Genomic DNA, 24,976 nt, shown 5'->3' on the forward strand with positions numbered 1-24,976 from the left:
CAGATAAGCTCCAGGCTGCTGGGAGGACTGGCTCTCAGGGGTCCCCAAGCTCACCTCCAGGGAGTCTCCCGAGATGACCAGGGCACAATCATGCTTCCTGCGGAAGGCGTTCAGCTCGAGGTGAGCCTCCCCGCGGTTGGTCACCTGGAAGGGAACAGAGATGGAGAAGGAGGCATTGCTCTCCGGAGATGATAGAACAATAAACAGTGGCTTCCAGGAGCCCACATGAAGACAACGGCCACCCCAGCCAAGGGTCCCTCCCCTCCCCTGCCACCAGAGGCAGCACCAAATGGAATCCTATTGGTTACGACTCTGCAGGAATCAAGAGAGCCCGTGTGCCAACCACCACCTACAATTTCCCCCAGGACTAAAAATGCCTGTACTGGCCGAGCGCAGTGGCTCACGCCTGTAATCCCAGCACTTTGGGAGGCTGAGGCGGGCGGATCACTTGAAGTCAGGAGTTTGAGACCAGCCTTGCCAACATGGTGAAACCCACTCTCTACTAAAAATAGAAAATTAGCCAGGCGTGGTGGTGGGTGCCTGTAATTCCACCTACTTGGGAGGCTGAGGCAGGAGAATCACTTGAACCCAGGAGGCAGAGGCTGCAGTGAGCCGAGATCACGCCACTGCACTGGCAGCCTGGGCAACAGAGCAAGACTAGTCTTTTCTTTTTTTTTAAAAAAAAAAAAAAAAAAGGCCGGGCGCAGTGGCTCACGCCTGTAATCTCAGCACTTTGGGAGGCTGAGGTGGGCGGATCACCTGAGGTCAGGAGTTCAAGACCAGCCTGACCCACATGGAGAAACCCCATCTCTACTAAAAATACAAAATTAGCCGGGCTTGGTGGCGCATGCCTATAATCCCAGCTATTTCGGAAGGCTGAGGCAGGAGAATCGCTTGAACCTGGGAGGTGGAGGTTGCGGTGAGCCGAGATCACGCCATTGCACTCCAGCCTGGGCAACAAGAGCAAAACCCTGTCTCAAAAAACAAACAAAAAAAAAAGCCTGTACTTTCATTTTAAGCCAGGCGTTGGACTATGCACTCAGTGGATTTTTCTCATTTATTTCTCGCAATGGCTCTATGAGGTGCCAAAAAGAAGACAGCTCTATTTTGCACCTAAGGAAACTGAAGCATGGTGACATTTGCTAGCCTGACTAAAGACACATGGCTAATATGCTGTAGCGCAGGTATGCAGAGCCAGGCACCTAGCAGGGGCTGGGCCACTTTTCTGTAAAGGACCAGATGTTAACTATTGTAGGCTTTGAGGACCACATGGTCTCCATCACAACCACTCAGCTCTGCCGTTGTAATCCAAAAGCAGTCCTACACCATACGCAAACAAGCGGGTCTGTCTACACTCCAATAAAACAAAATACCTGCTGTTTAGAAAAACAGGTGGCTAGCACACAGGTCATTAGTTTGCAATGCCTGAATTCTAGAAGAGACAGTCAGTTCTCATTATTCACAGTAGCTACGTTTTCTAAAGTCACTGAGAACACTGAATTAGCAAATACTAAACCACCAGCTGTAGGGGAAATCCAGGGTTAGGTTTTTGCCCCTGGTCGCAATATCTTCATAAATATATAACCTTATTTTATGTGTGTTTCTATTTAAAGACACCTGGATTCATTAACATTGAACTCACAGCCACCAGTGCTGTAAACTCATGCCTGAAGGAAGCTCATCTAACACACGCATTTTCTCCATAAGTCACATCAACAGCCTTCCTGCACTTAGGAACACGAGCCAGCAAAGAAGCGCTGTGCTGGCGCCATTTTAAACAACAAACTGCCAACAAAAAGCACAAAAATGCGAAAAACCTGATACTTAATGGACTGCAAAAAGGACACTTGTTCGTCACACGAGGCTTAAAGGAAGGAGTGCGTGGCCTTGTTCAACCTCAGGTGGGAATGTGTGTCTCAGGCAGCTAAAATTTTAAGCCACTCTAGGCCAGGTGTGGTGACTCACGCCTGTAATCCCAGCACTTTGGGAGGCTGAGGTGGGAGGATCACCTGAGGTCAGGGGTTCGAGACCAGCCTGGCCAACATGGTGAAACCCCGTCTCTACTAAAAATACGAAAATTAGCCAGGTGTGGTGGCAGGCGCCTGTAATCCCAGCTACTTGGGAGGCTGAAGCAGGAGAATTGCTTGAACCCAGGAGGCGGAGGTTGCAGTGAGCACCACTGTACTCCAGCCTGGGCGATAAGAGCAAGGCTCCATCTCAAAAAAAAAAAAAACAAAAACAAACAAACAAAAAGATTTAAGCCACTCTACGTATGACAGTGAAAATATCAAGAGTACTGATTTGGAGTAACAGATAAATTTTGGGAGGAGGAGAATTCACAAAGAATCTGTGAATGATGAGAACTGACTATACCTGCCTCTACACAACGCTATGCTATTTCAAAAATCCCAGGATTTTTTGAAGCTTCTGTGTGCTATGGACCAAAGGTGGGGTGAAGGGGAGACCCCCAAACATCTAGGGACCCCCAGTTGTTTGCCATCGTGGCTCTGGTTTCACATCAGTGGAATTACTATATCCTGCCCCAAAGAGGACCCGGTCCCCGCACCTCCCCAGTGCAATAAAGCCTGATGTGCGCATTGTCTCAGTCAATGTCTGCCACAAGGGCGGGCGATTTCTCATTTGCCCATCCAGTTCACCTCCTTCAAAAGGCTCCTCAATGGTCCTAAATGCTTCCCCCCTCAGGAGGGCAGATAGACCAGTATCTGTGGCCTGGAATTTCTTTCTTATCCAACGACTTGACTTTCAGGGGTTCACTGAAATCCCAGGAATCCCATGCATAATTTCATGTGTATGAGTGGATCTGCATCTTTCGGGGGGAGTGCCTGACTTTCATCAGCTTCTCAAAGGAACCATGACCCCCAAAAGGTTAAGAGCACGGCATTAGTGCAGGACTAGAAGGAGGTGCTCCTAAACCACTATTGGAAGGAACTCTCCAGCCGGCACCTGGGTCATTAATCATCCCATCCAAAGCAACCGTGGTGGATGCTCCCCACCCTAGGTAATTCACATGCTGCCCCCTCCCTTCTTAAGGGGCCCACTTGAGGTTAGGAGGTTATAGGACAAACTGAACATCACCCCCACATGGCCCTAACATAGAGGACACTTTACCAGCCGAAAAACATGGATGTCTTGGTTTCTGGTCACCAGATGTGCATTCTTCGCTGTGCATGTAGCTGTCTCCAGCTTGTCCCCTGTCAGCATCCAAACCTGAAATCATGGCATGACAGAGGTCCTGTTTATTAGTTTTTGAGGCCGGCCTGTCATCTGCAACAGCTGAGTTTCCAAGAACATGGAGCTGAACTTGGTATGTTCCATTTACCTCCTGCCAACTCGTGCTGTCCCCAACATAACACAGCAAGTGCCCTGGCTGAAGGGCTCTGGGACTCCAAGCAACCACTGCTGGTAGCGGCAAAAACTGGCAGATGCTTCTAGAAAGGGCCATTTGGCCACACACTACAGGAGGTACTATGAAGCTCGGTCCTTGGACCGCATAATTCCCCTTCTGAGGATTTTTCTTAAAGTGATAAATATCCTAAAGAAGGGAAAGGCTGTACGGGTGAGGAGGCACTTCTCTATTCTACAGGAAACACTCATTTTTGACGCTGTGGACTTTCTATGTAGTTGGATGAGCAAGACAGACCCTCCTGGGGTTTAACTCAGCTTATAAAACGCTGACCGTAAATGAGTCAGGTTCTTCCATATCGTGCATTAGCTCACACTGCATTTCTCTGCTGTGGGCTCAGAGAGGGGAGATGACTTCCCCCAAACCACACAGCTACCTCTTGTCCTAACCAGGCCCAGAATCCGGGTCTTCAGAGTCCTCATGGAACGTGCTTCCTGCTCTGTGATTTTACTTCATTAACCCTTTTGTTCTCTTTGCTCCCAGCTGGGAGCAGTCTTGGCGCTATCAGTCAAAGAAAATCTGGATAGCAGGGAAAGTATAAGAAAGAAGACCACGACAAATGTCTCCCGAGTGTCCACTACGTGCCCAGCACCCACGCTGAGCTCCCTGTTACCTTCGTGACAGCTTCTGGAGGCCGGAAATGGAAGCGCTAAGAGCTTCAGTCATTTCCCAAGGGTCACAGAAGAAATCAAGGGAGACGTAGGATGGGAACCCAGGCAGTGAGACGGGCAGAAGGAAGGCACCGGGCACCTCTCAGGGCTGAGCCTCCCAGGCCCTCTCCCCTAGCTGGGTCTGTTTTCCCTCAATATCCCGCCTGTCCTAAAAATAATATTCTTTTTGGTGAGCCTCATTTAGTCATAGTTCTCAGGTTTTGATGTAAGAGAACAAACACTGGGAAGGAATTGGGAAGTTCAAGTTCCAGAAAAGCATGGAAAGAACGATCAGGTGCACGACATGGCTAATGTCCCATGCTTGGATGAAGGGAAGGTACTCCAGGAAGGGTCCAAGACCCCAGCTCCAGTCCCGGCTCTGCTGCTTCCCAATGTGAGAACCTGGGGAATGGAGATGCCTCACTCGGCCTCAGTTTCTACATCCATACAAGGGGCTGATTTAGAAAATATCCTGTGCAGCCAGGCGCGGTGGCTCACGCCTGTAATCCCAACACTTTGGGAGGCCGAGGTGGGTGGATCACTTGAGGTCAGGAGTTTGAGACCTGCCTGACCAACATGGAGAAACCCCCTCTCTACTAAATATACAAAATTATCCAGGTATGGTGGCACATACCTATAATCCCAGCTACTTGGGAGGCTGAGGCAGGAGAATCTCTTGAACCCAGGAGGTGGAGGTTGCAGTGAACCGAGATCGCACCACTACACTCCAGCCTGGGCGAGAGTGAAACTCTGTCTCAAATTAAGAAAAAAAAAAAGAAAGAAAGAAAGAAAAGAAAAGAAAATTTCCTGTGCAAGATCGTATCTTAGACTTTAATTACCAACTAACCTGCCCCATCCCAGGCACTCCCCTCCTCCTCTCATCTAACAGGAAACTAGAAAGATAAGTCACATGCACACTCTGTGAATAAAATATCTCGTCTTGAGATAACACAGTTTTGAGAAGGAGAAAAACCCCAGGACAAAGATGGAAGCAGAAAATGGAAACTCCAAAAGTCTTAGGAATGGCCAGGGCCCAGCTGCAGACCCCACGATGAAGCAGAAATGGGCCTCCAGCGGCCAGACTTCCAGAAGCAAGGTCCCATTGGTGATTTCCTTATGACGAACCAGGCCTGTGAGCCAAATGCACGCGACAAAATTGGGTTTACAAGGAAACAGGCACGCAGGGGTGGGAGTCCCCAGTGGGCCTGAATGTCGCCTGGCGTCTAACCTGTCCTCCTGCCATGGCCCTGCTGAAAGGACAGGCCCCAGGATGCAGCAGAGAGCCACTTTTGAGGGGAGGCCGGTGGCAGGCACACGTTTCCAGGAGCTCCAGGCCAATGAGTTTGTTTGTTCACACCTCCCTTGGTCCACTGAGGACCAGGTCCTCACGCGCCCTCTGCTGGCCTCTCCAAATTCAACTCCTAGTATTTTTTTTGGGCCGCCACTGGTAGAGGGCAAAATGCTAATACGACAGTGTGATAGTGCTGGCGGTCACTCTGCTGGGTGGTCACTCACTCACTCACTCGGCCACGCGGCAGACAGACAGGCGTGCCAATCACTCAACTAGAATTTAATCAGCAGCCGTGTACGCCAGACACTGCTCAGCCTTGAGCACCAGGGAGCCCAGTGGAGTCAGGGGAGTCATCGGTACAGTAAAGGCAAACGCTACACAAGATGTCTTCCAAAATCAGGGCTGGAGGGCCAGGCACAGTGGCTCACACCTGTAATCCTAGCACTTCGGAGGCAGAGATGGACACATCACCTGAGGTCAGGAGTTCAAAACCAGCCTGGCCAACATGGTGAAACCCTCTATCTACAAAAATATAAAAATTAGCCGGGCGTGGTGGTACGTGCCTGTAATCCCAGCTACTAGGGAGGCTGAGGCACAAGAATCGCTTGAATCCAGGAGGCAGAGGTTGCAGTTAACCAAGATCGCGCCACTGCACTCCAGCCTGGGCGACACAGCGAGACTCAGTCTCAAAAAAAAAAAAAAAAAAAATCAGGGTGGGAGGGGCAGAAACAGTGGCTGTGGCCCACTGCAGATAAGGCACTCCTGGTCTTCTCTGCTGCTCCTCCCGCCCTTTCCCCCTCTGATCTCCCTGCACTGCTGAGGGATAACTGGCATTGCCCTGGAGTGCCCTTCCCTGCAGCCAGCCTGCCCTACCTTGATGCCAGCGTTCCTCAGGGTCTCCAGCGTGGGCCGCACATCTGCCTGCAGCTGGTCCTCCACGCCCGTCAGGCACAGCAGCTCCATCTCCATCTCCAGGCTCTCGATCACTGTGGCCACTTTGAGGGAGCGGTCATGCACACTCAGCTTGGCCTGGACGTAGCGGGCCTGGGACACACCAGCAGATGCAGTCACTGCTTAGGGTGAGGAGAGGCCAGGCTGACTGGCCAGTGCCAAGAGTGGAAGGGCCACACCCGATCCCCACCACATGGGGTGGGGGACCCCAGCAGGTGAGCTGGACCCCACAGGGGTGACACAGGCTTCCGGCTTCCTCACAAGTCCTCCACGTAGACACTGTACAGACCTGAGTCCCATCCTACACTCACCTGCTGGGAGACTTCCAGCAAGTCACTTAACCTCTCTGAGCCGTGGCCACGAAATGCCAATAACAGCACCAACCTCATTGGGTTGTCTCAGGGACGGGCACAACCAAGATCTCAAAAAAACAGTAAGTTCTCCCATATGCAACATGCACTTTGTAAGCCAAACTGGGGGTCACCAGGTTGTCTAAAGACCAAGTCGAGCTTCTGAAGACCAAGAACTCAAACTGCCGCTTCTTCTCTTTATCATGTTAGCAAAAACCTGGAGGAAAACCAGTCATCTCCTAATGGGCCCGCTCAAAGCACATGCTTTTAAAATTAAAAGGCAGGTAGCATTTATCAGGGCTAGAACGCTTGTTAAATAATGGCTTACAAAGAACTCAAATATATTAAAGAGAGATCCAGGCAGTTTCCCCGTGTGGAGCAGGGCAGGGCCCCACGAAGTGTGTCCCGCCTCCCTCCCTTGCATTCCTGCATGCTGGCTTTAGGCCAGGCACCAGAGACACGGCAGTAAACAAGACGAGGACCCTCCCCTCAGGGAACACACAATCTATGGGATGGGATGACAATAAGCAAGTCAATAATCTGGTTCAACCCCAACATTTTTACAGCTTAAAGAAATTAGCGAGGCCGGGTGTGGTGGCTCATGCCTGTAATCCCAGCACTCTAGAAGGCCGAGGCAGGCAGATCACCTGAGGTCAGGAGTTTGAGACCAGCCTGGCCAACATGGCAAAACCGTGTCTCTACTAAAAATACAAAAATTAGCCAGGCATGGTGGCACGTGCCTGTAATCCCAGCTACTTGGGGGCTTGAGGGAGGAGAATCGCTTGAACCCGGGAGGCAGAGGTTGCAGTGAGCAGAGATCGATCGTGCCCAGATTGGCACTACAGTCTGGGCAACAAGAGTAAAACTCTGTCTTAAAAAAAAAAAAAGAAAAGAAATTAGGGAGCTGAACCAGATGCGGTGGTTCACACTTGTAATCTCAGCTACAAGGAGGTTGAGGCAGGAAGATGGCTTGAGGCCAGGAGTTTGAGACCAGCCTGGGCAGCATAGCGAGACTCCGTCTCAAAATAAATGTGCAAAAAAAAAGAGAAAAGAAATTAGGGCTCCAAGAGAATGATTTATGCCAAATTTTCCTGAAGGCATACCATGTGCAAAGGACTATCTTTAACTACTAAGGATATAAGAATAAACCAGGCCAGGCGCAGTGGCTCACACCTGTAATCCCTGCACTTTGGGAGGCCAAGGCGGGTGGATCACCTGAGGTCAGGAGTTCGAGACCAGCCTGGCCAATATGGTGAACCCCATCTCTACTAAAAATACAAAAATTAGCCAGGCATGGTGGCGTGCAACTGTAATCCCAGCTAGTCCGGAGGCCAAGGCAGAAGGATCCCTTGACCCTGGGAGGCGGAGGTTGCAGTGAGCCAAGATCACACCACTGCACTCCAGCCTGGGCGACAAGAGCGAAACTCTGTCTCAAAAAAAAAAAAAAAGAAGAACAAGAACAAGAAGAACAAACCAGACTTGTAAAGTCCCTGCCTTCAAAAATATTTTATTCCCAAAAGGAGATGGATAAGATGAATGTTAAAAAAAATATATGAACAGGAGCAAGTTTATATTTTTCTGGCCTCTCCAGATTCAACTCCTAGACATATTTTTTGGCCCCAAATGGTAGCACGCAATGACAGTGACAAGTGCAATGAAAAAAGTGAAATGGTGTGATGGATGGAAAGTGAAAAGGAGCCTTAGACAGGTGGTCCAGGAAGACTTCTTGGAGGACATGGCTTTTAAGCTGAGACCCAGAAGAAGCGAGGGAATGGGCCATGGGGCTCTGTGGGTGAAGAGAGTTCCAGGCAGACAGAACGGCAAGTGCAAAGGCCTTCAACAACAGTGAACCTGGTGTGCCCAAAAACAACATCAGAATGGCTCACATAGGATGAGGGATGGTGGAAGGAGTGACTGGGAGGCAGGCGGGGATGCAAAGGCAATGGAAAGGTCCCAGAACAACTTACTTCAAAGTCCTGATACTGCTCCTCTGCAAGAGACTTCTTTGCCACCACGAGCACCCGCAGCCCTTCTCGGGCCATGTTGCCACACTGAAAAACAGACCACGGTCAGAGTGGGAGCGGTGCTGAGAGCTCCTGACTTCACTGGGGAAGGACCAGTGCCCAAGTGGACGTGCCCCTCCCACAGGGACAGAGAAAATGGCAAATCAGAAAGTTGCTTTCCCCTACGGCAATCCTCCCTGGAGCAAGCTTTCTACAGGGGAGGTTGCAGAGAGGCAGCCGGTGAGCCAAACACGGCCCACACACAGGTCGTCTTCAACTAGCACATGTATATTTCCAAATTTAAGTCAACATTGTGCGGTCTCACACGCAAATCTGGATTGCTGAATGGGTGGAAAAACTGAGCATCTGACAAAACCAGGTGCATTTTCCCAAATAACCACAATCAATGATGGCTGAGGAGCGGTGGCCTCACGTGTTCCCAGGAAGTGGAGGTGTCAAGTGAAGAACACTCCAGCACGTTTTACACGCAAAGTGCAACTCTGCTCAAAATCACAACCTGTTTGTTCATTTGCATTAACTGCCAGGCCCCTGTAGGCATTTGAGTTTGCAACCCTCAAACTGAGAATCTTATGCAAAATGTAAATTCCCCACCTAGTGCTAAGAGATGGGACAAAAATGGCCTAAAAGCCTTAGCACTGCCTCCCTCCTGCTGCTGGCCAACTGTCCACATCACAAACTGGGTTGTGCAGCCTCTGATGTGGCCCCTCCTGGAACTCACATTCTGGTATAATCGCCTACCCTTTGAGTCTGTGCTGGACCTAGTGACTTGTCCCTAACAAACAGAACGGGCGAGAGTGAGGGGATGTCACATCTGAGATCAGGTTGGTAAAGACAGTGGCTTCCATCTTGTTTGCCCTCTCCTGTTCCATCGCCTGCTCTCTTTGATGAAGCCAGTTGCCAGGCTGTGAGTGGCCCTATGGGAGAGGCCCACCTGCAAGGAATAGAGGGCGGCCTCTGGCCAACAGTCAGCAAGAACCTGAGACCCTTAGTTCAACAGTCCAAAAGGAGTTGAATGCAGCCCACAACAACTGAGCTTGCTCACAAGTGGATCCTGCCCTGGTCAAATCTTGAGATGAGACCACAGCCCCAGCCAACATCTGAATTACGGCCAGTGGGAGGCCCTGAAGCAGAGGATGCAGTTCAGCCACACCAGGATCCCTGACCCACAGAAACCATTATATATTAAACGGGTGCTGCTTTAAGCAGCTACATTTCAGGGTGGTTTGTTACACAGCCACCGATAACAAATACAGAGACCCACCTTACCATGCAAGGGGCTGCCTCTGCAGAACATGCTTCCAAGTCCTGGTTTAACTTCCTGCGTCACACTTACCTCTTCCTCCAACCAGTCATTGTACTGCACAATGCCAGCCATGACCACATCTGCTCCCTTCATGTAAAACGTAATTTCTCCAGTTGATTCATCCTAGAGAGGGAGGCCGGAAGGAATGAGAAACTGAAAGGAACACCCTCTTTCGGCGGCAAAGCCCGCTTCCCATGACAGACGGTGTACAAAGTGCACCTAACAGACACCAGTGTTTTTTCACTTGGCTGAAGATGAAAAGCGAGAAGGGGCCTCATTTAGGGGCAAAGGCTACAGAAAGTAAAAGGAAAACTCAAAGCACTTGGAAGATTTTCAATGATGAAAGCAAGATCAAATGGATTTAAGACCTTTGTTTTGAAAGTTATTACTATTTCAACTGGAATAGACTCACATGCTATGATTTTAGATTTACACTCGGGACTGCAGATATCATCAAACTGTGGTCCACTGAAAGAACAGTGAAGATAAGGACTAGAACAGGGAGTCTCAACCTCGTCACTGTGAACATTTGGGGCCGGATAACTCTTTGCTCTGCAGGGCCCCTCCTGTGCACTGCACAATGTTGAGCAGCATCCCTGGCCCCTACGCACTAGATGCCAGTCATAGCCTCCATGGTGACAACCACAATGTCTCTAGACTTTAGCAAATGTCTCCTGGGGGCAAACTGACTGTCTCAGCTGAGAATAACTCCAGATCCCTACGTCTAACTGAGGACTTGCCTAGAGATCCAATTACCCAGAGTTTCAGTTCACCCTGACCAGATTTTCTGGGTAGTGGGTACCACCACGGCACAGGCATCAAATGCTTGGGCCAAGTACCAGTTCCTAGTTGTGTGCAGCTGGACAAGCTACTCCTCTTCCCTAAACCTCAGTTTTCTCATCTGTAAAACAGCAATCAAGCATGTAGCACAGAGACTGATGCACAAAAAGGGCCCCTCAGTGGTATAACTGCTGCTGGGATGAGAGTGACTTCCCAAGTCCCCCAGCCATACTGTACATAGAGAACAAGGCTCAGCCCAGTACTCTCAACAGGGCAATGTAGCCCTCCAGGAGACATGTGGCAATATCTGGAGACACTCTAGGCGTCACAACGCAGGCAATGTCCTACGAGCATCTGAAGGGTGGAGGCCAGGGGTGCTGCTCACCCTCCTACATCATACGGGACGCCCCCAACCACCACCAGGAATTCCTCCAGCCCTAAAAGTCAACAGTGCTGAGACTGAGAAGTCCTGGCTCTGAGGAATGACAGCGCAGCCACAAATCCTTCCCCAATGATTCGTGTCGCTCGGAGGTGGGAGGCAATAAAGATATGCAAGAAAATTGAGCATGGCCATCAATACCTTGTGCCTAAATTTTGCTACTCCAGGAAGCCCAGAATAAATGCCCAGAAAGTCTTCATTGAATATGGAACCATGCAGACAAAAGTGACTGCATCTCAAGCTGGGTGTGGTGGCTCACGCCTGTAATCCCAACACTTTGGGAGGCTCAGGTAGGTAGATCACCTGAGGTCAGGAGTTCGAGACCAGCCGAGCCAACATGGTGAGACCCTGTCTCTACTAAAAATACAAAATTAGCTGGGCGTGGTGGTGCATGCCTGTAATCCCAGCTACTCTGGAGGCAAGGCTGGAGAATCACTTAAACCTGGGAGGCAGAGGTTGCAATGAGCTGAGATTGCACCACTGCACTCCAACCTGGGCAACAAGAGTGAAACTCCATCTCAAAAAAAAAGTGACTGCATCTCAGGTGCAAATGTGCAATGCTGACTTCTGATTAGCCCAGTCCCATGAACACCCCCGATTCCTACTTAATTCACCGTCCTTCACATAAGAACATGTCAACCTTGATGTTATCGCACAAATTACAGGCGATGACACATACAGCTTTCTTGCCTCTCCTGGAAGGTGCCCATAATTGTCCTGCTGGGGCACGCGGACCCTTTCCCTGTGGTATAAGCCCTGGGTCTAGGGAGTAACAGTATGGAGATCCACATGTTTTCCTGCCGCCCAAAACTACACTTCTGTCTGTTCAGCTCCCCCAAAAACCACGCTTCTATCTGTAAGTTTCCCCAGTAAAACACCCTTTAATGACAAACTGGATTTGTCTGCCTTGCTCTTTGGTTTCAGGCTCCTTTGGAGGCCACTTTGTCTATGCAGCCCTTTCATGGAACAGAAATATCCAAAATCAGATTAGTGGTAGAGTTTCCTCTTTTAAAATAACTTTCAAATGCCCCTTAATCACCGACAATCTTTTAAAACAACATGCTGACTCATAAGAGCACCCCCAGGCCAAGACAGGCACCCACGTTTAAAAGCATTCAACTGCACACTTTATCTCTGACAGACTGCGGCTATGCCTGCTCTTGACGCAGGCCAAAGAGAGCTGTGGGGTCTGCACATTAAAGCATCAGAGGTTTTATTTTTTCCTTCCCCCCAACAACCAAACGGTGCTCAACAACATGGCTGTAGGAAATGATGCTCCCAGCCCAGCTTCCTCACTAAGAAAAGGGCTCGAGTGAGTTCAGAAGTTCTGTCCAATATAAATACTGCATCAACGATCCCCTCCCATGAGTCACTTCCTCCCACGGAGTTCATCACAAGTTTATTTCGTTCCCATATTATGGCAAGATTACGCCATAAATTTACAGAGATCGGCTGGCTGTGTGGCATTGTTTGGGGGCCTCATCTTTTCCCACTGTGGTCTGCATCTGGCACCTGCTCAAAGGCCTCTTTTAGTCCAGCAATGACAGCGCTATGATGATCTACAGCCATGATCCAAACCCGTGGCTCCACGTGGGAAGGGGGAGAAGGCATCGGAACATCTTGTACGCCACAAAAACAAAACAAGGACACAACCTTCCTGCAAAAAGACAGCACATGAGTCCTTCTCCAACCTTGCCTGATTTCTTAAGAGACAGACGTTCACACAAGGAAATGGCCTTGCTTTGTGGGTGCAAGAAGGTGCCATCTTGCACTGTGCGTGCACTCACACGTGTTTAAAAAAGAGACAGGGGAGACCCAAACTGGGGCTGTCCACAGTCACTAAACCAAGTCAAGAGAAGTTTTCCTTTTTTTTCTTATTCTTTTTTCTTTTTCTTTATTTTTTTGAGACAGGGTCTTGCTGTGTTGCCCAGGCTAGAGCGCAATGGCACAATCACAGCTCACTACAGCCTCGACCTCCTGGACTCAAGTGACCTCAACCTGGACCTCCTGACCTCAACCTTCCCAGTAGCTGGGACTACAGGTGTGCACCACCATGCCCAGCTAATTTTTTTGCTTTTTGTAGAGGTGGAGTCTGGCAATGATGCCCAGGCTGGACTGAAACTCGTGGGTTCAAGTGATCCTCCTGCCTTGGCCTCCCAAAGTATTACAGGCGGGAGCCACTGTACCAAGCCTAGGAGAAGTTTTATAACTGAACTAAAACTTCCTCACATCAGTTAATTGGACAGTCATTTGCATACAGCATTTGGGTTATATGAACACATCATAGCAGGGTTTCTCAGGCCCTTCCTCATGGTGGGGGCTGTCCTGTGCATTGCAGGATGCTGAGCGGCATCCCCGCTCTCCACCTATGAGATGCCAGTAGCACTCTCAGCCTCTGGTTGTGACAACCACAAATGTTGCCCGACATTCTCGAATGCTCCCAGGATGAGAACCACCACATTAGAGGAGTGTGGTGCGGTTTGTGCCAAGGGGAGAACTAGTCCAAAAGCCCCAGAGGCCCAGTTCCAACCAAAGATAAAGAGGTCAGAAAATGAGAAAAAATAGCAAAATAATACTTATTTCATTAAAGACAACCTCACCAAGATGGACATTCACAGCACTATTTTTAGTGGTCAAAACCGAGAAACAAGCTAGGTGCAGTGGCTCATACCTGTAATTCCAGCACTCTGGGGGGCCGAGGCTGGTGGATCACCTGAGGTCAGGAGTTCGAGACCAGCCTGCCCAACGTGGTGAAACCCTGTCTCTACTAAAAAATGCACAAATTAGCCAGGCGTGGTGGCATGCGCCTTGTAGTCCCAGCTACTCAGGAGGCTGAGGCAGGAGAATCACTTGAACCCAGGAGGCGGAGGTTGCAGTGAGCCGAGATTGCACCACTGCATTCCAGCCTGGATGACAGAGTGAGACTCCGTCTCAAAAAAAAAAAAAAAAAAAGAAATTGAGAAACAGCCTAAGCAGCCAAAAAATAAGTTAATGAATGAAATAGTGGCACATTCTTTCAACAGAACACTGCACATGCGTTAAAAATCATTAAAATCAGATTTTAATAATATGAGAAAATTCCCATCGTATACATATAGTTCAATGAGGAAGGAAGTTTAGGAAGCCTTTTATGGAGTTCAGTGTTAATTTTATGAAAAGGTGTGTGGATATTTACACTCGGATATGCTTAGAAAAGAGACTGAAAGGAAATCCCTTGAAAAGGTAAAAGGTCTTTTGGGGGGTGAAAATGGAGATGAATTGGTCAGGCACAGTGGCTCATGCCTGTAATCCCAATACTTAGGGAGGTTGAAGTGGGAGGACTGCTTGAGGCCAGAAGTTTGAGACCAGCTTGTGCAACACAGAGAGACTTTGGCTCCACAAAAAAATTTAAAACTTAGCTGGGCGTGGCAGTGCATACCTGTAGTCCCAACTACTTAGGAGGCAGAGCAGAGGCAGAGGCATGTTGGATCCTTGAGTCCAGCAGATCAAGGCTGCAATGAGCCATGTTTATACCACTGCACTCCAGCCTAGGTAAAAGAGTGAGACTCTGTCTTGACAAAGAAAGAAAAGGAGAGAAAAGAAAAAAAGGGAAGGGAAGGGAGGGGAAGGGAGGGGAGGGGAGGTGAGGGGAGGGGAAGGGAGGGGAGGGAGGGGAGAGGAGGGGAGGGGAGGGAAGGGGGGATGGCAGTTTTGATCCCCCTCTTTACCTGTAACTTTTTGTTCTAAATGCCTTAACTGTGAATGTTTTTTAATAACCTGGGAAGGGGGGCATGCCAGGTTAAAACAAAAATACATCTGCCCATCTGACAGCATCACAGACTCTAAGCACAGAGTCCCTGTTCTTCCTGCTGGAAGACACATGAGCCACATCTCAGAAAAATATAACATATCCTTCACAACTAGATGAAGAGTGGCATATGCCGTTCACTTATTCTAGGATGGCTGATATTAGGGACTGTTCAATGATGAGTCAACCCTCAAATGACCTTAGCAGAGCCCACGGCCCTGTATCTTGAAAAAATTCAGGCTGGAACAAAATTAAAGTAATTCCATAGGAGATAATGACATTCATTCCCCAGGAAACACCCCACCCACAGGATCTATGCTGCTGCTTCCAGACCACAGATGTTCTTGACATCAGATGTACACTCAAGATACGGTTTAGAAGCCAGGGATCCAGCCAGGTGTGGACCAGTGGGAAAAGCAGCAGCTGTGTGGGAGAGAAAGCTCCCTCTCCACCCAAGAGTTGCCAAGGACACAGGTCCTGCAGAGTCTGAAAGAACCTATTGGCCTCTGGACATAAAAATCCCCTAACGTAGGGCCGAGTGTGGTGGCTCACTTCTGTATCCCAGCACTTTGGGAGGCCAAGGCAGGTGGATCACCTGAGGTCGGGAGTTCAAGACCAGTCTGGCCAACATGGAGAAACCCCATCTCTACTAAAAATACAAAATTAGCCAGGCATGGTGGCACATGCCTGTAATCCCAGCTACTCGGGAGGCTGGGGTAGGAGAATCGCTTGAACCCAGGAGGTGAAGGTTGTAGTGAGCTGAGATCACACCACTGCACTCCAGTCTGGGCAACAAAAACGAAACTCCATCTCAAAAGAAAAAAAAAATCCCCTAACGTGTGACGTTTCAAAGCATATTCATGGTGTGCGTCTCTGGTTCCTCAACACAAGAGCTCAGTGGCACCTCCATCTCCTCCTGGGCAGGAAGTCTTGAAAGTGCCTCGCAATGTCCCCCATCTCCTGGTACTCATGCCGTGCATCAGCCACCCCCCTGGAGTGGAGCTGGGCCTAGTGACTTGCTTCTGATAACAGCATGAGGCTGACGTGAGGGGAGGTCACCTCTGACAATGGGTGACAGAAGACTGTGACTGCCACCTCATTCACTCTCACCTGCTCACTCTGAAGAGGTAGCTGACAGGGGAGCTGACTACAGGGAGGCCCTCATGGGAAGGCACTGAGGGTGGCCTCTGGCCAACAGCCAGGAAAGAACTAAGGCCCTCAGACCAACAAGCCACCCAGAGCCAAACTCTGCCAACAACACTGACGTCTGTGTGTGGATCCTACCACCATAGAATCTTAGACCCCTTGACCCCAGGCTGTGAGAGACCCTGAGCCAGAGGACCCAGCCAAGCCTGCCACAGAAATTGTCCTGGCCACAGAAACTACCAGATAGCAAATAGAAAATAGAGCCCCCAGTTAGGTGTGGTGGCTCATGCCTGTAATCCCAGCACTTTGGGAGGCCGAGACGGGAGGATCATTTGAGCCCAGGAGTTTGAGATCAGCCTGGGCAATATGGTGAGATCCCATCTTCACCAAACGATAAGAATTAGCAGAGTATGGTGGTGTGCACCTGTAGTCCCAGCTACTTGGGAGGCTGAGGCAGGAAGGTTGCTTGAGCCTGGGAGGTCGAGGCTATAGTGAGCCATGATTATGCCACTGCACTCCACCCTAGGCAACACAGCAAGATGGATGGACGGACGGATGGACGGACGGAAGGAAGGAAGGAAGGAAGGAAAAAGAGAAGAGAAAAGAAAAGAAAAGAGAAAAGAGGGAAGGAAACAGAGGAGGGGAGGAGGAAGGAAGGAAGCAAGGAAGAAAGGAAGGAAGGGAGGGAGAGAAAAAGGAAGGAAGGAGGAAGGGAGAGAGGGAGGAGGGGAGGGGAGGGGAGGGGACGGGAGAGGAGGAACTTCCTTACTCCAGGGAAATACATTTTCTGCAGTAAGGGAATGCATTTCCCTGTAAGAAAGACCCCAATGGATGTCTAAGACCATGAATAATACTGACCCCATATACACTATGTTTTTTCCTACACATACATACCTATGATAAAGTTTAATTTATGAATTAGGCACAGTAAGAAATTAACAATAACATAACAAAATAGAACAATTATAATATGCTGTAATAAAAGTAAATAAGACTTGCTTGAACACAAGCACTGCAATACCACAACACCCAATCTGAGGGTTCCTGAGTGACTAGCAAGCAGGCAGGTAGATGGCGTGAGTACACTAGACAGAGATGATTCATGTCCGGGAGGATGGAGTGGGATGGCATGAAATTCGTCACACTACTCACAATGGCACACAACTTAAAACTTATGAACTGTTTATTTCCGGAATTTTCCATTTCATATTTTTAGACTGCAGTTGACCATGGGTAACTGAACCTGAGGTAAGTGGGGATTACCATATTGCTGCTTTAAGCCACTAAATGTGGGGCAATCTGTTATGAAGCGATACGTAGTTAACATCCTACCCTAACATCACCGTGGGTCCTTTGTGAGCTTTTCAATGTCACACCCCAGCCCTAACCCCCAAGTCCTGGGGTAGAGAGCTGGGAGATGGAAGCCAGGCAGCCTGGAGTGAGTTCCAGCCCCACTAATTCCAGCTGTGTGAACTTGGACAGATTTCCCAGCCCCCTCAATTCCAGCTGTGTGAACTTGAGCGGTTTCTGAGCCTCCTTCCACTTCAATTTTCTCCCCTGCCAAACACCAGTCCTAACGGTACCTACCTCACACGGTTATGTATTAAATGAGTTACTTTATGCAAATCACTTAGAACAGCCTCTGGCACACAACAAGCCCCTGGGCGGGGTAATCCCAACACTTTGGGAGGCCAAGGTGGGCGGATCGCTTGAGGTCAGGAGTTCCAGACAAGCCTTGCCAACATGGCAAAACCCCGTCTCTACTAATAATACAAAAATTAGTTGGGCATGGTGGCGCATGCCTGTAATCCCAGCTACTCGGGAGGCTGAGGCAAGAGAATTGCTTGAACTTGGGAGGTGGAGGTTGCAGTGAGCTGAGATGGCACCGCTGTACTCCAGCCTGGGTGACAGAGCGAAACTGTGTCTCAAAAAATAAATAAATGTTACTTGTCATTCCTGTCATTCTTCTTACTCCTACTGCTGCTAGTGGCTACTACCATTTCTACTCCCCTAGAGCCAGCTGCCCAGGGCACTAAAGCTACACGGTAAATGATCAAGGAGAAGAGTGGTGAAAAGCTAGGAGGGCGAGAAAAACTGTGAGTTGTTTATTTTAAGTATCTTATTTGATAACTTCCCTAACATTAAAAAAAAAAAAAAAAAAAAAGACAACTGGCAATCACTGTTGAATCCTGCTCACTTCAGCACTGACAGTGAATCTACCGTGTGCCGGGCAGGAAGGCTAGGCACAGGAGACACGGGAGAACCAAAAGGATCCTGGCCCCTGTTCTCACCCACAGGGAGAAAAGATAGGTGGTGACAAGCAAACCCACAGGAAATCAAGAATTTCAGTGTGATGAATGCTATGGAAGAAGAATGAGATGCTGTAAGAGGTGGTCTGAAGTCAAGGAACCTGTAAGGCTGAAGGAGAAGTTGACAAGCCAAGGCTTAACTGAAAATACTCCACCAGCAGGCAGGGAGCAGGGCCACGTGCCCAACAACCTACGTTATCAATTTCTACTTCTACTTATGCACTCTATTTTTTTTTTATTTCCAAAGGTTTTTGGGGAACACGTGGTGTTTGGTTATATGAGTAAATTTTTTAATGGTGATTTGTGAGATTTTTGCGCACCTGTCACCTGAGCAGTATACACTGAACCCAACTTGTAGTCTTTTATCCCTCACCCTCCTCCCACCCTTTCAGCCCCCGTGACTCGCCAAAGTCCATTGTATTATTCTTAAGCCTTTGCATCCTCATAGCTTAGCTCCCTCTTATGAGTGAGAACATACGACATTTGGCTTTCCATTCCTGAGTTATTTCACTTAGATAATAGTCCCCAGTCCCATCCAGTTTGCAGCAAATGCCATTAATTCATTCCTTTTTATGGCTAAGTAGCATTTCATCATCATCAAATATATATATATATCATAGTTCCTTTATCCACTTGTTGACTGATGAGTATTTTGGGCTGGTTCCATATTTTTGCAATTGCAAATTGTGCTGCTATAAAAATGCATGTGCAAGTATCTCTTTCCTCCATGAGGCATGAAACACTTGGGTGGATCAGGGTGGAGAGGATTCTCATTTGTTAATTAAAAAAAAAAAAAAAAAAAGTCCAGAAAAGATGAAAGAGCCTTATTCCAAAGATTCTTAAGATCTGAAGCAGAGTTTTCTCCAACCAAGCTAAATAATGTGAAGAACCACCCCATTCCAAAATAGGTGTGGGATTGAACCAAGTGATTTGTATTTTTAAAGCACCCTTGGATAAATCAGATGATCATGCAGACTTCAGAACAACCAGACCAAGTGGCACATGAATACCAGATTTTCCAGGCTCCCCAGGACGGAAAGTGTGATTTCCATGGGTAAAAAGAGAAAATAGAGGGACGGGCACAGTGGCTCACACCCGTAATTCCAGCACTTTGGGAGTCCCAGGCAGGAGAATCGGTTGAGGCCAGGAGTTTGAGACCAGCCTGGGCAACACAGTGAAACCCTGTATCTATAAAAAATTAAAAAATGAGTCAGCCCTGGTTTTGCAAGCCTGTAGTCCTAGCTACTCGGGAGGCTGAGGTGGGAGGATTCTTATGAATAAACTCTTTCAATAAGAATTTAAAAATTAAAAATTTTTAAAGAGCCAATAGAAAAACAACATATCAAATCAAATCAGACTCTTCAGACTGGCAAAATTTTTTAATGCGCCCTGACACAAGGTTTCTTTTTTCACCATTTTGATGAAAATGTTTTGAAACATGAGGGAAGTGGTGGCTGAGCACACTGTGAATGGACTAAATGCCACTGAATTTTTCACTTTAAAATGATTATATTATGTGAATTTCACCTCAATAAAAATACATATTTAATATTAAATAAAAGAGAACGAGAGATGTATCACCAAGAAATCCCCAGTGGATGTTCTCTTTAACTTTCACTCCGGAACCAGGGACACTATAAGTGGATCAGAGTTATGGGGTGTGTCCAACCAAAGAACTAATTTCCTTTCTGCTTAGGGAATTATATTCCCTCGTTAGTCTGGGTGACAGATACCACAGTAAAGAGGATTAGAAAGAATGTCAACCCACAGGGACACACGCAGCACACCTGGGGTTCTTAACCACTTTAAGGCCATGAATAAAAACGACTCACTCGCACGATGATGCCCATACGTTTGCTTTCATAGGTGAAAGGGAAGATCTGCAGGATGGTGAAGTTCAGGATCTGGTCGCCAGGGGTCCTCAGCTGCATAGAAGACTGGTCTCGGCCCACCAGGGTTAAGCCCACACTTTCGGTCCACTGTACCAGGGCCACCTAAACATAATACAGGGTCGAAGGTCAGATGCACAGCCAAGAATCTGGGTTCACAGGCTGTGCCATGAACACAAAGCCAGAAGGGGGCTCAGAGACAGCGGAATCACAGTAGTCACTGCCCTTAGGGATGCCGAGTGCTCTGTGCTGGCCCATGACAGTGTCTCTTCCTCTGGGTCTGTGATAGCTCCCACACTGAAAGCTGCCCCTCTATAAGGCACAATTCATCTCTTCTAGGCTCAAAGCAGGCTGCACACCAGAGGAATGGCGGAAAGAGACGGCACAGAATTAAGAGTGATTGTGACTGGGTGCAGTGGCTCAGGCCTGTAATCCCAGCACTTTGGGAGGCCGAGGTGGGTGGATCACCTGAGGTCAGGAGTTCGAGACCAGCCTGGCCAATATGGTGAAACCCCGTCTTTACTAAAAATACAAAAATTAGCCAGGCATGGTGGCAGACACCTGTAATCCCAGCTACCCAGGAGGCTGAGGCAGGAGAATCGCTTGAACCCAGGAGGCGGAGATGCAGTGAGCTGAGATCACGCCATTGCACTCCAGCCTGGGTGACATAGCGAGACTCTGTCCCCGTCCCGCCCCCCCCCCCCAAAAAAAAAGAGCAATTGGCACAATTATGGATCACTCCTGGAAGTATCCGCAACAAGCTAAACAACAAAAAAAGAAGGAAGAGAATGCTGACTGACACGGCCCTTCACTTTCAGGCTCTCCTTTCAGCCTCATGCACTGCAGTGGGGGAGCGTCTTCAGTGGTTCTCAACTGGGTGATTCTGTCCCCCAGGGACCTGCGGCAACATCTGGGGGAATTTGTACTTGTCACAACTGGAAGGAGGTAATGCTGGTATCCAGTGGACAGAGGCCAGGGATGCTACAAAACGTCCCGTAACACACAGGACAGACCCCACCAGAGAATGATCTGGCCCCAAATGTCAATAGTGCTGAGGTGGAGAACACGGGTCCACACAGAAGAGGAAACCAAGGCTCAGAGCAGTTAATGAAGTTGCCCAAGGTGACAGCGCTGGCATGTGGCAAAGCTAGGCCAGGCTGCACCTGGATCTGCCTGGTGTAAAGTTCCACAGCACACACTCTTCCCTTCCAGGAGGCATCGCGCGGGTGTCGAGTCAGAACCTTCTCATGGCCTCAGCCAGACGTACTCAGTTTAAGGTCAAAGGCATGAGGGTTGCAAACTCCAAGACAGGGGCCAGAGTGTTGATGCAAATAGCAAAGAGGGCTGAGTGGGGGCTGTGGCAAGCAGGAGCCCAGCCCCAGCCAAAGGGGTTGCTGCCACTATACACACAGGTGGCAGTTACTGCCCTGCAGGGACGATGGCCAGGGCGGATGGAGCTTCCAGTTTCTCAAGAAAAAACAGAAATTTAGACTTCTCCCCGAGACGGTCCAACTTTTAAATGTAAGCAATTGGCCAGGTGCTGTCACTCACACTTTTAATCCCAGCACTTGGGGAGGCTGACGCAGGAGGATCACTTGAGCCCAGGAGTTTGAGGCAAGCCTAGGTAACACAAGGAGACCCCATCTCTAAAAAAATTTTTTTTTAATTATTAGGGTGGTGGCTCATGCCTATAATCCCAGAACTTTGGGAGGCCGAGGCAGGCAGATCACCTGAGGTCAGGAGTTCGAGACCAGCCTGGCCAACATGGTGAAATCCAGTCTCTACTAAAAGTACAAAAATTAGCCGGAGGTGGTGGCATGTGCCTGTAATCCCAGCTACTCAGGAGGCTGAGGGAGGAGAATCTCTTGAACCTGGAAGGTAGAAGTTGCAGTGAGTAGAGATTGCACCACCCCACTCCAGCCTGGGCAACAGAGCGAGACTGTATCTCAAAAAAAAAATTATTATTAGGGTGGGGTGGTGCATGTCTGTCGTCTCAGTTACTCAAGAGGTTGAGGTGGGAGGATCACGATCTGGGAGGTGGAGGCTACAGAGAGCCATAATGGTGCCACAGTACTCTCACCTGAACAACAGAGTAAGACCCTGTCTCAAAAAAATAATAACAGAGCCGGGCGCGGTGGCTCACACCTGTAATCTCAGCACTTTGGGAGGCTGAGGTGAGTGGATCACCTGAGGTCAGGAGTTCGCGACCAGCCTGGCCAACATAGTGAAACCCCATCTCTACGAAAAAAATACAAAAAATAAGCTGGGCGTGGTGGCAGGTGCCTGTAACCCCAGCTACTAGGGAGGCTGAGGCAGGAGAATCACTTGAACCCAGGAGGCAGAGGTTGCAGTGAGCTGAGGTCGCGCCATTGCACTCCAGCCTGGGCAACAAGAGCGAAACTCCATCTCAAAAAAAACAAAAAAAAAGACGAAGATAACCAAACACTTCCAGTGGAGGTGACGCCTCCCGAGTACCCCTCTCCCTATCACCTACCCACAGCCCCTGTCAACACCCTCCTAAAACCTGCCTCCCCTACTCCCCCTAAAGATTAAGCTTTATGAGAGGAAAGTGGAAGGGCCTTCCTTTTCTTCTTTCTTGATTTTTTGTGGACACTCTACCTTTGGACTTGGATGGGAATAAAGTGACAGCTTGTTTGGCATTGAAGTTGGAAGCCCTCCTGTATTCCTTCTCTGTTGTTGCTGTACCAAATTACTGTGCATCTGTTTTTTGTTTTGTCCGTTTTGTTTTGTTTTCGTGATGGAGTCTCACTCTGTCACCCAGGCTGGAGTGCAGTGGTGCGATCTTGGCTCATTGCAACCTCCACCTCCCAGGTTCAAGCAATTCTCCTGCATTAGCCTCCCAAGTAGCTGGGATTACAGGTACCTGCCACCACATCCGCCTAATTTTTGTAATTTTAATAGAGATGGGATTTCACCATGTTGGCCAGATTGGTCTCAAACTCCTGATCTCAAGTGATCCACTTGCTTCAACCTCCCAAAGTGCTGGGATTACAGCCGTGGGCCGCCGCACCAGCCAGCATCTGTTTTAAAATGAAATGAAACAAACAGATTTTCTTACAGTTCTATAGATCAGGGGTGACACGGGACGAGGGTCTCATTGAGACAGGATCAAGGTCACTTGATTACCATTGCTGCGTTGCTGCTGAGGCTCTAGGGGAGCACCTGTAGTCCCAGCTACTGGAGAGTCTGAGATGGGAAGATTGATTGAGCCTGGGAGGCAGAGGCTACAGTAAGCTGAGACCATGCCACTGCACTCTAGCCTGGGTGAGAGTGAGACTCTGTCTCAAAAAAAAAAAAAAAAAAACCTGGGGTTCCTCTTGAGTTCCCGTTCATTTTACCAAGAGAGCTCTGCAGAAGCCACGAGGCAAAGGTATGCAGTGCTCCATCCCCAGTCCTTTCTTTCTCTGGAACCCCTCGATGTCATCTTGGCTGGCCTGCTATACCCTGAAGAAGAGATCAAGCTGGAGCTCAAAACTGGGGTTCCAGTCCCCGCTCTGCCACCAGCCCCCAGCCCCCACAGGCCTCTGCAAAATAAAGATCTTGGAGTAGATGACTATTTCTCATTTCTGCTCCAGCTCTGAAAATGCATCTTTATGCATCCTTAGTCTACTATGCTCAGATATCGAATGCAATTTCTGTTGCTTCTATTAACTAAATTTACATTAGCAAGAAATCATTTTTCAAGACTCTCCCTTATTTAAGTTCAAGTCATAATGAGTCAGCCAGCACTAACTAGCTTTGAGCTTTGACCAATGGAAGAGGTCATACTGACCTCTACCTTTCAAAGAAAGGACCAATCAAGTAGTGGGTTTTTCTGTTTTTTTGTGTGTTTTTTTAGTTTTAGTTTTTGGCTACTGGCCTGCCTAAGTTGTTGAAAACTCATTCACTTAAGTTATTTGTTTAATTTAATGGCTGTGCTATAGACAATGTTTATGTCCCCTAAAATTCATATGTTGAAACCTAATCCCCAATGTGATAGCAGTTGGAGATGGGGCCTCTGGGAGGTGATTAAGTCCTGGGGGTGGGGTTCCTCATGAGTGGATGAGTGCCTTTATAAAAGAAACCCCAGAGAGCTCCCTCGCTCCTTCTGCCGTGAGAGACGGAGTGAAAAGAGAGCCTTTTATCAGCCAGGAAACAGGCCCTTACCAGACACCAAATCTGCCAGTATGCTGATACAGGACTTCCCAGCCTCCAGAACTAGGAGAAATAACTTCTGTTGTTTACACAATACCCAATTGATGGTATTTTGTTATAGCAGGCCAAACAGACTAAGACACTCTAACTTTCAGTATAGCCCTGTTTTGTCTGCTAACAATTGTCTTCCAAAGTTTAAAATTAACAAATCAGAATGATTCGCAAATATAAAATCATACCAGCCGGGCGCAGTAGCTCATGTCTATAATCCCAGCACTTTGGGAGGCCGAGGCAGGAGGATCACCTGAGTTCAGGAGTTCAAGACCAGTCTGGTCAACATAGTGAAACCTCATCTCTACAAAAATACAAAAATTAGCCAGGCATGATGGCAGGTACCTGTAATCCCAGCTACTCGGGAGGTTGAGAATCACGTGAACCCCAGAGGCAGAGGTTGCAGTGAGCTGGGATGGCGCCATTG

The 24,976-nt window shown here is 48.7% G+C and overlaps 1 protein-coding gene across 3 annotated transcripts in view; it reads right to left on the reverse strand.

The window, feature by feature from the left end:
- Positions 1 to 24,976, reverse strand: part of ATP9A (ATPase phospholipid transporting 9A (putative)) — a 174,864-nt gene that overhangs the window by 22,809 nt on the left and 127,079 nt on the right. For all 3 annotated transcript variants that reach the window (XR_008496086.2, XM_054467116.2, XM_054467117.1), the window contains exons 15-20: positions 20,287 to 20,448; positions 10,024 to 10,116; positions 8,634 to 8,717; positions 6,239 to 6,409; positions 3,130 to 3,228; positions 55 to 144 (exon numbers count right to left, since the gene is read on the reverse strand). Coding sequence is in view for 2 of the 3 variants with exons in the window: in XM_054467116.2 (XP_054323091.2) it covers positions 55 to 144; positions 3,130 to 3,228; positions 6,239 to 6,409; positions 8,634 to 8,717; positions 10,024 to 10,116; positions 20,287 to 20,448 (699 nt within the window). In the remaining variant the exon portion in view is untranslated. The remainder of the gene's footprint in view (positions 1 to 54; positions 145 to 3,129; positions 3,229 to 6,238; positions 6,410 to 8,633; positions 8,718 to 10,023; positions 10,117 to 20,286; positions 20,449 to 24,976) is intronic.

This window comes from Pongo pygmaeus, chromosome 21, assembly GCF_028885625.2.
Source record: "Pongo pygmaeus isolate AG05252 chromosome 21, NHGRI_mPonPyg2-v2.0_pri, whole genome shotgun sequence".
NCBI classification, from domain to species: domain Eukaryota; kingdom Metazoa; phylum Chordata; class Mammalia; order Primates; family Hominidae; genus Pongo; species Pongo pygmaeus.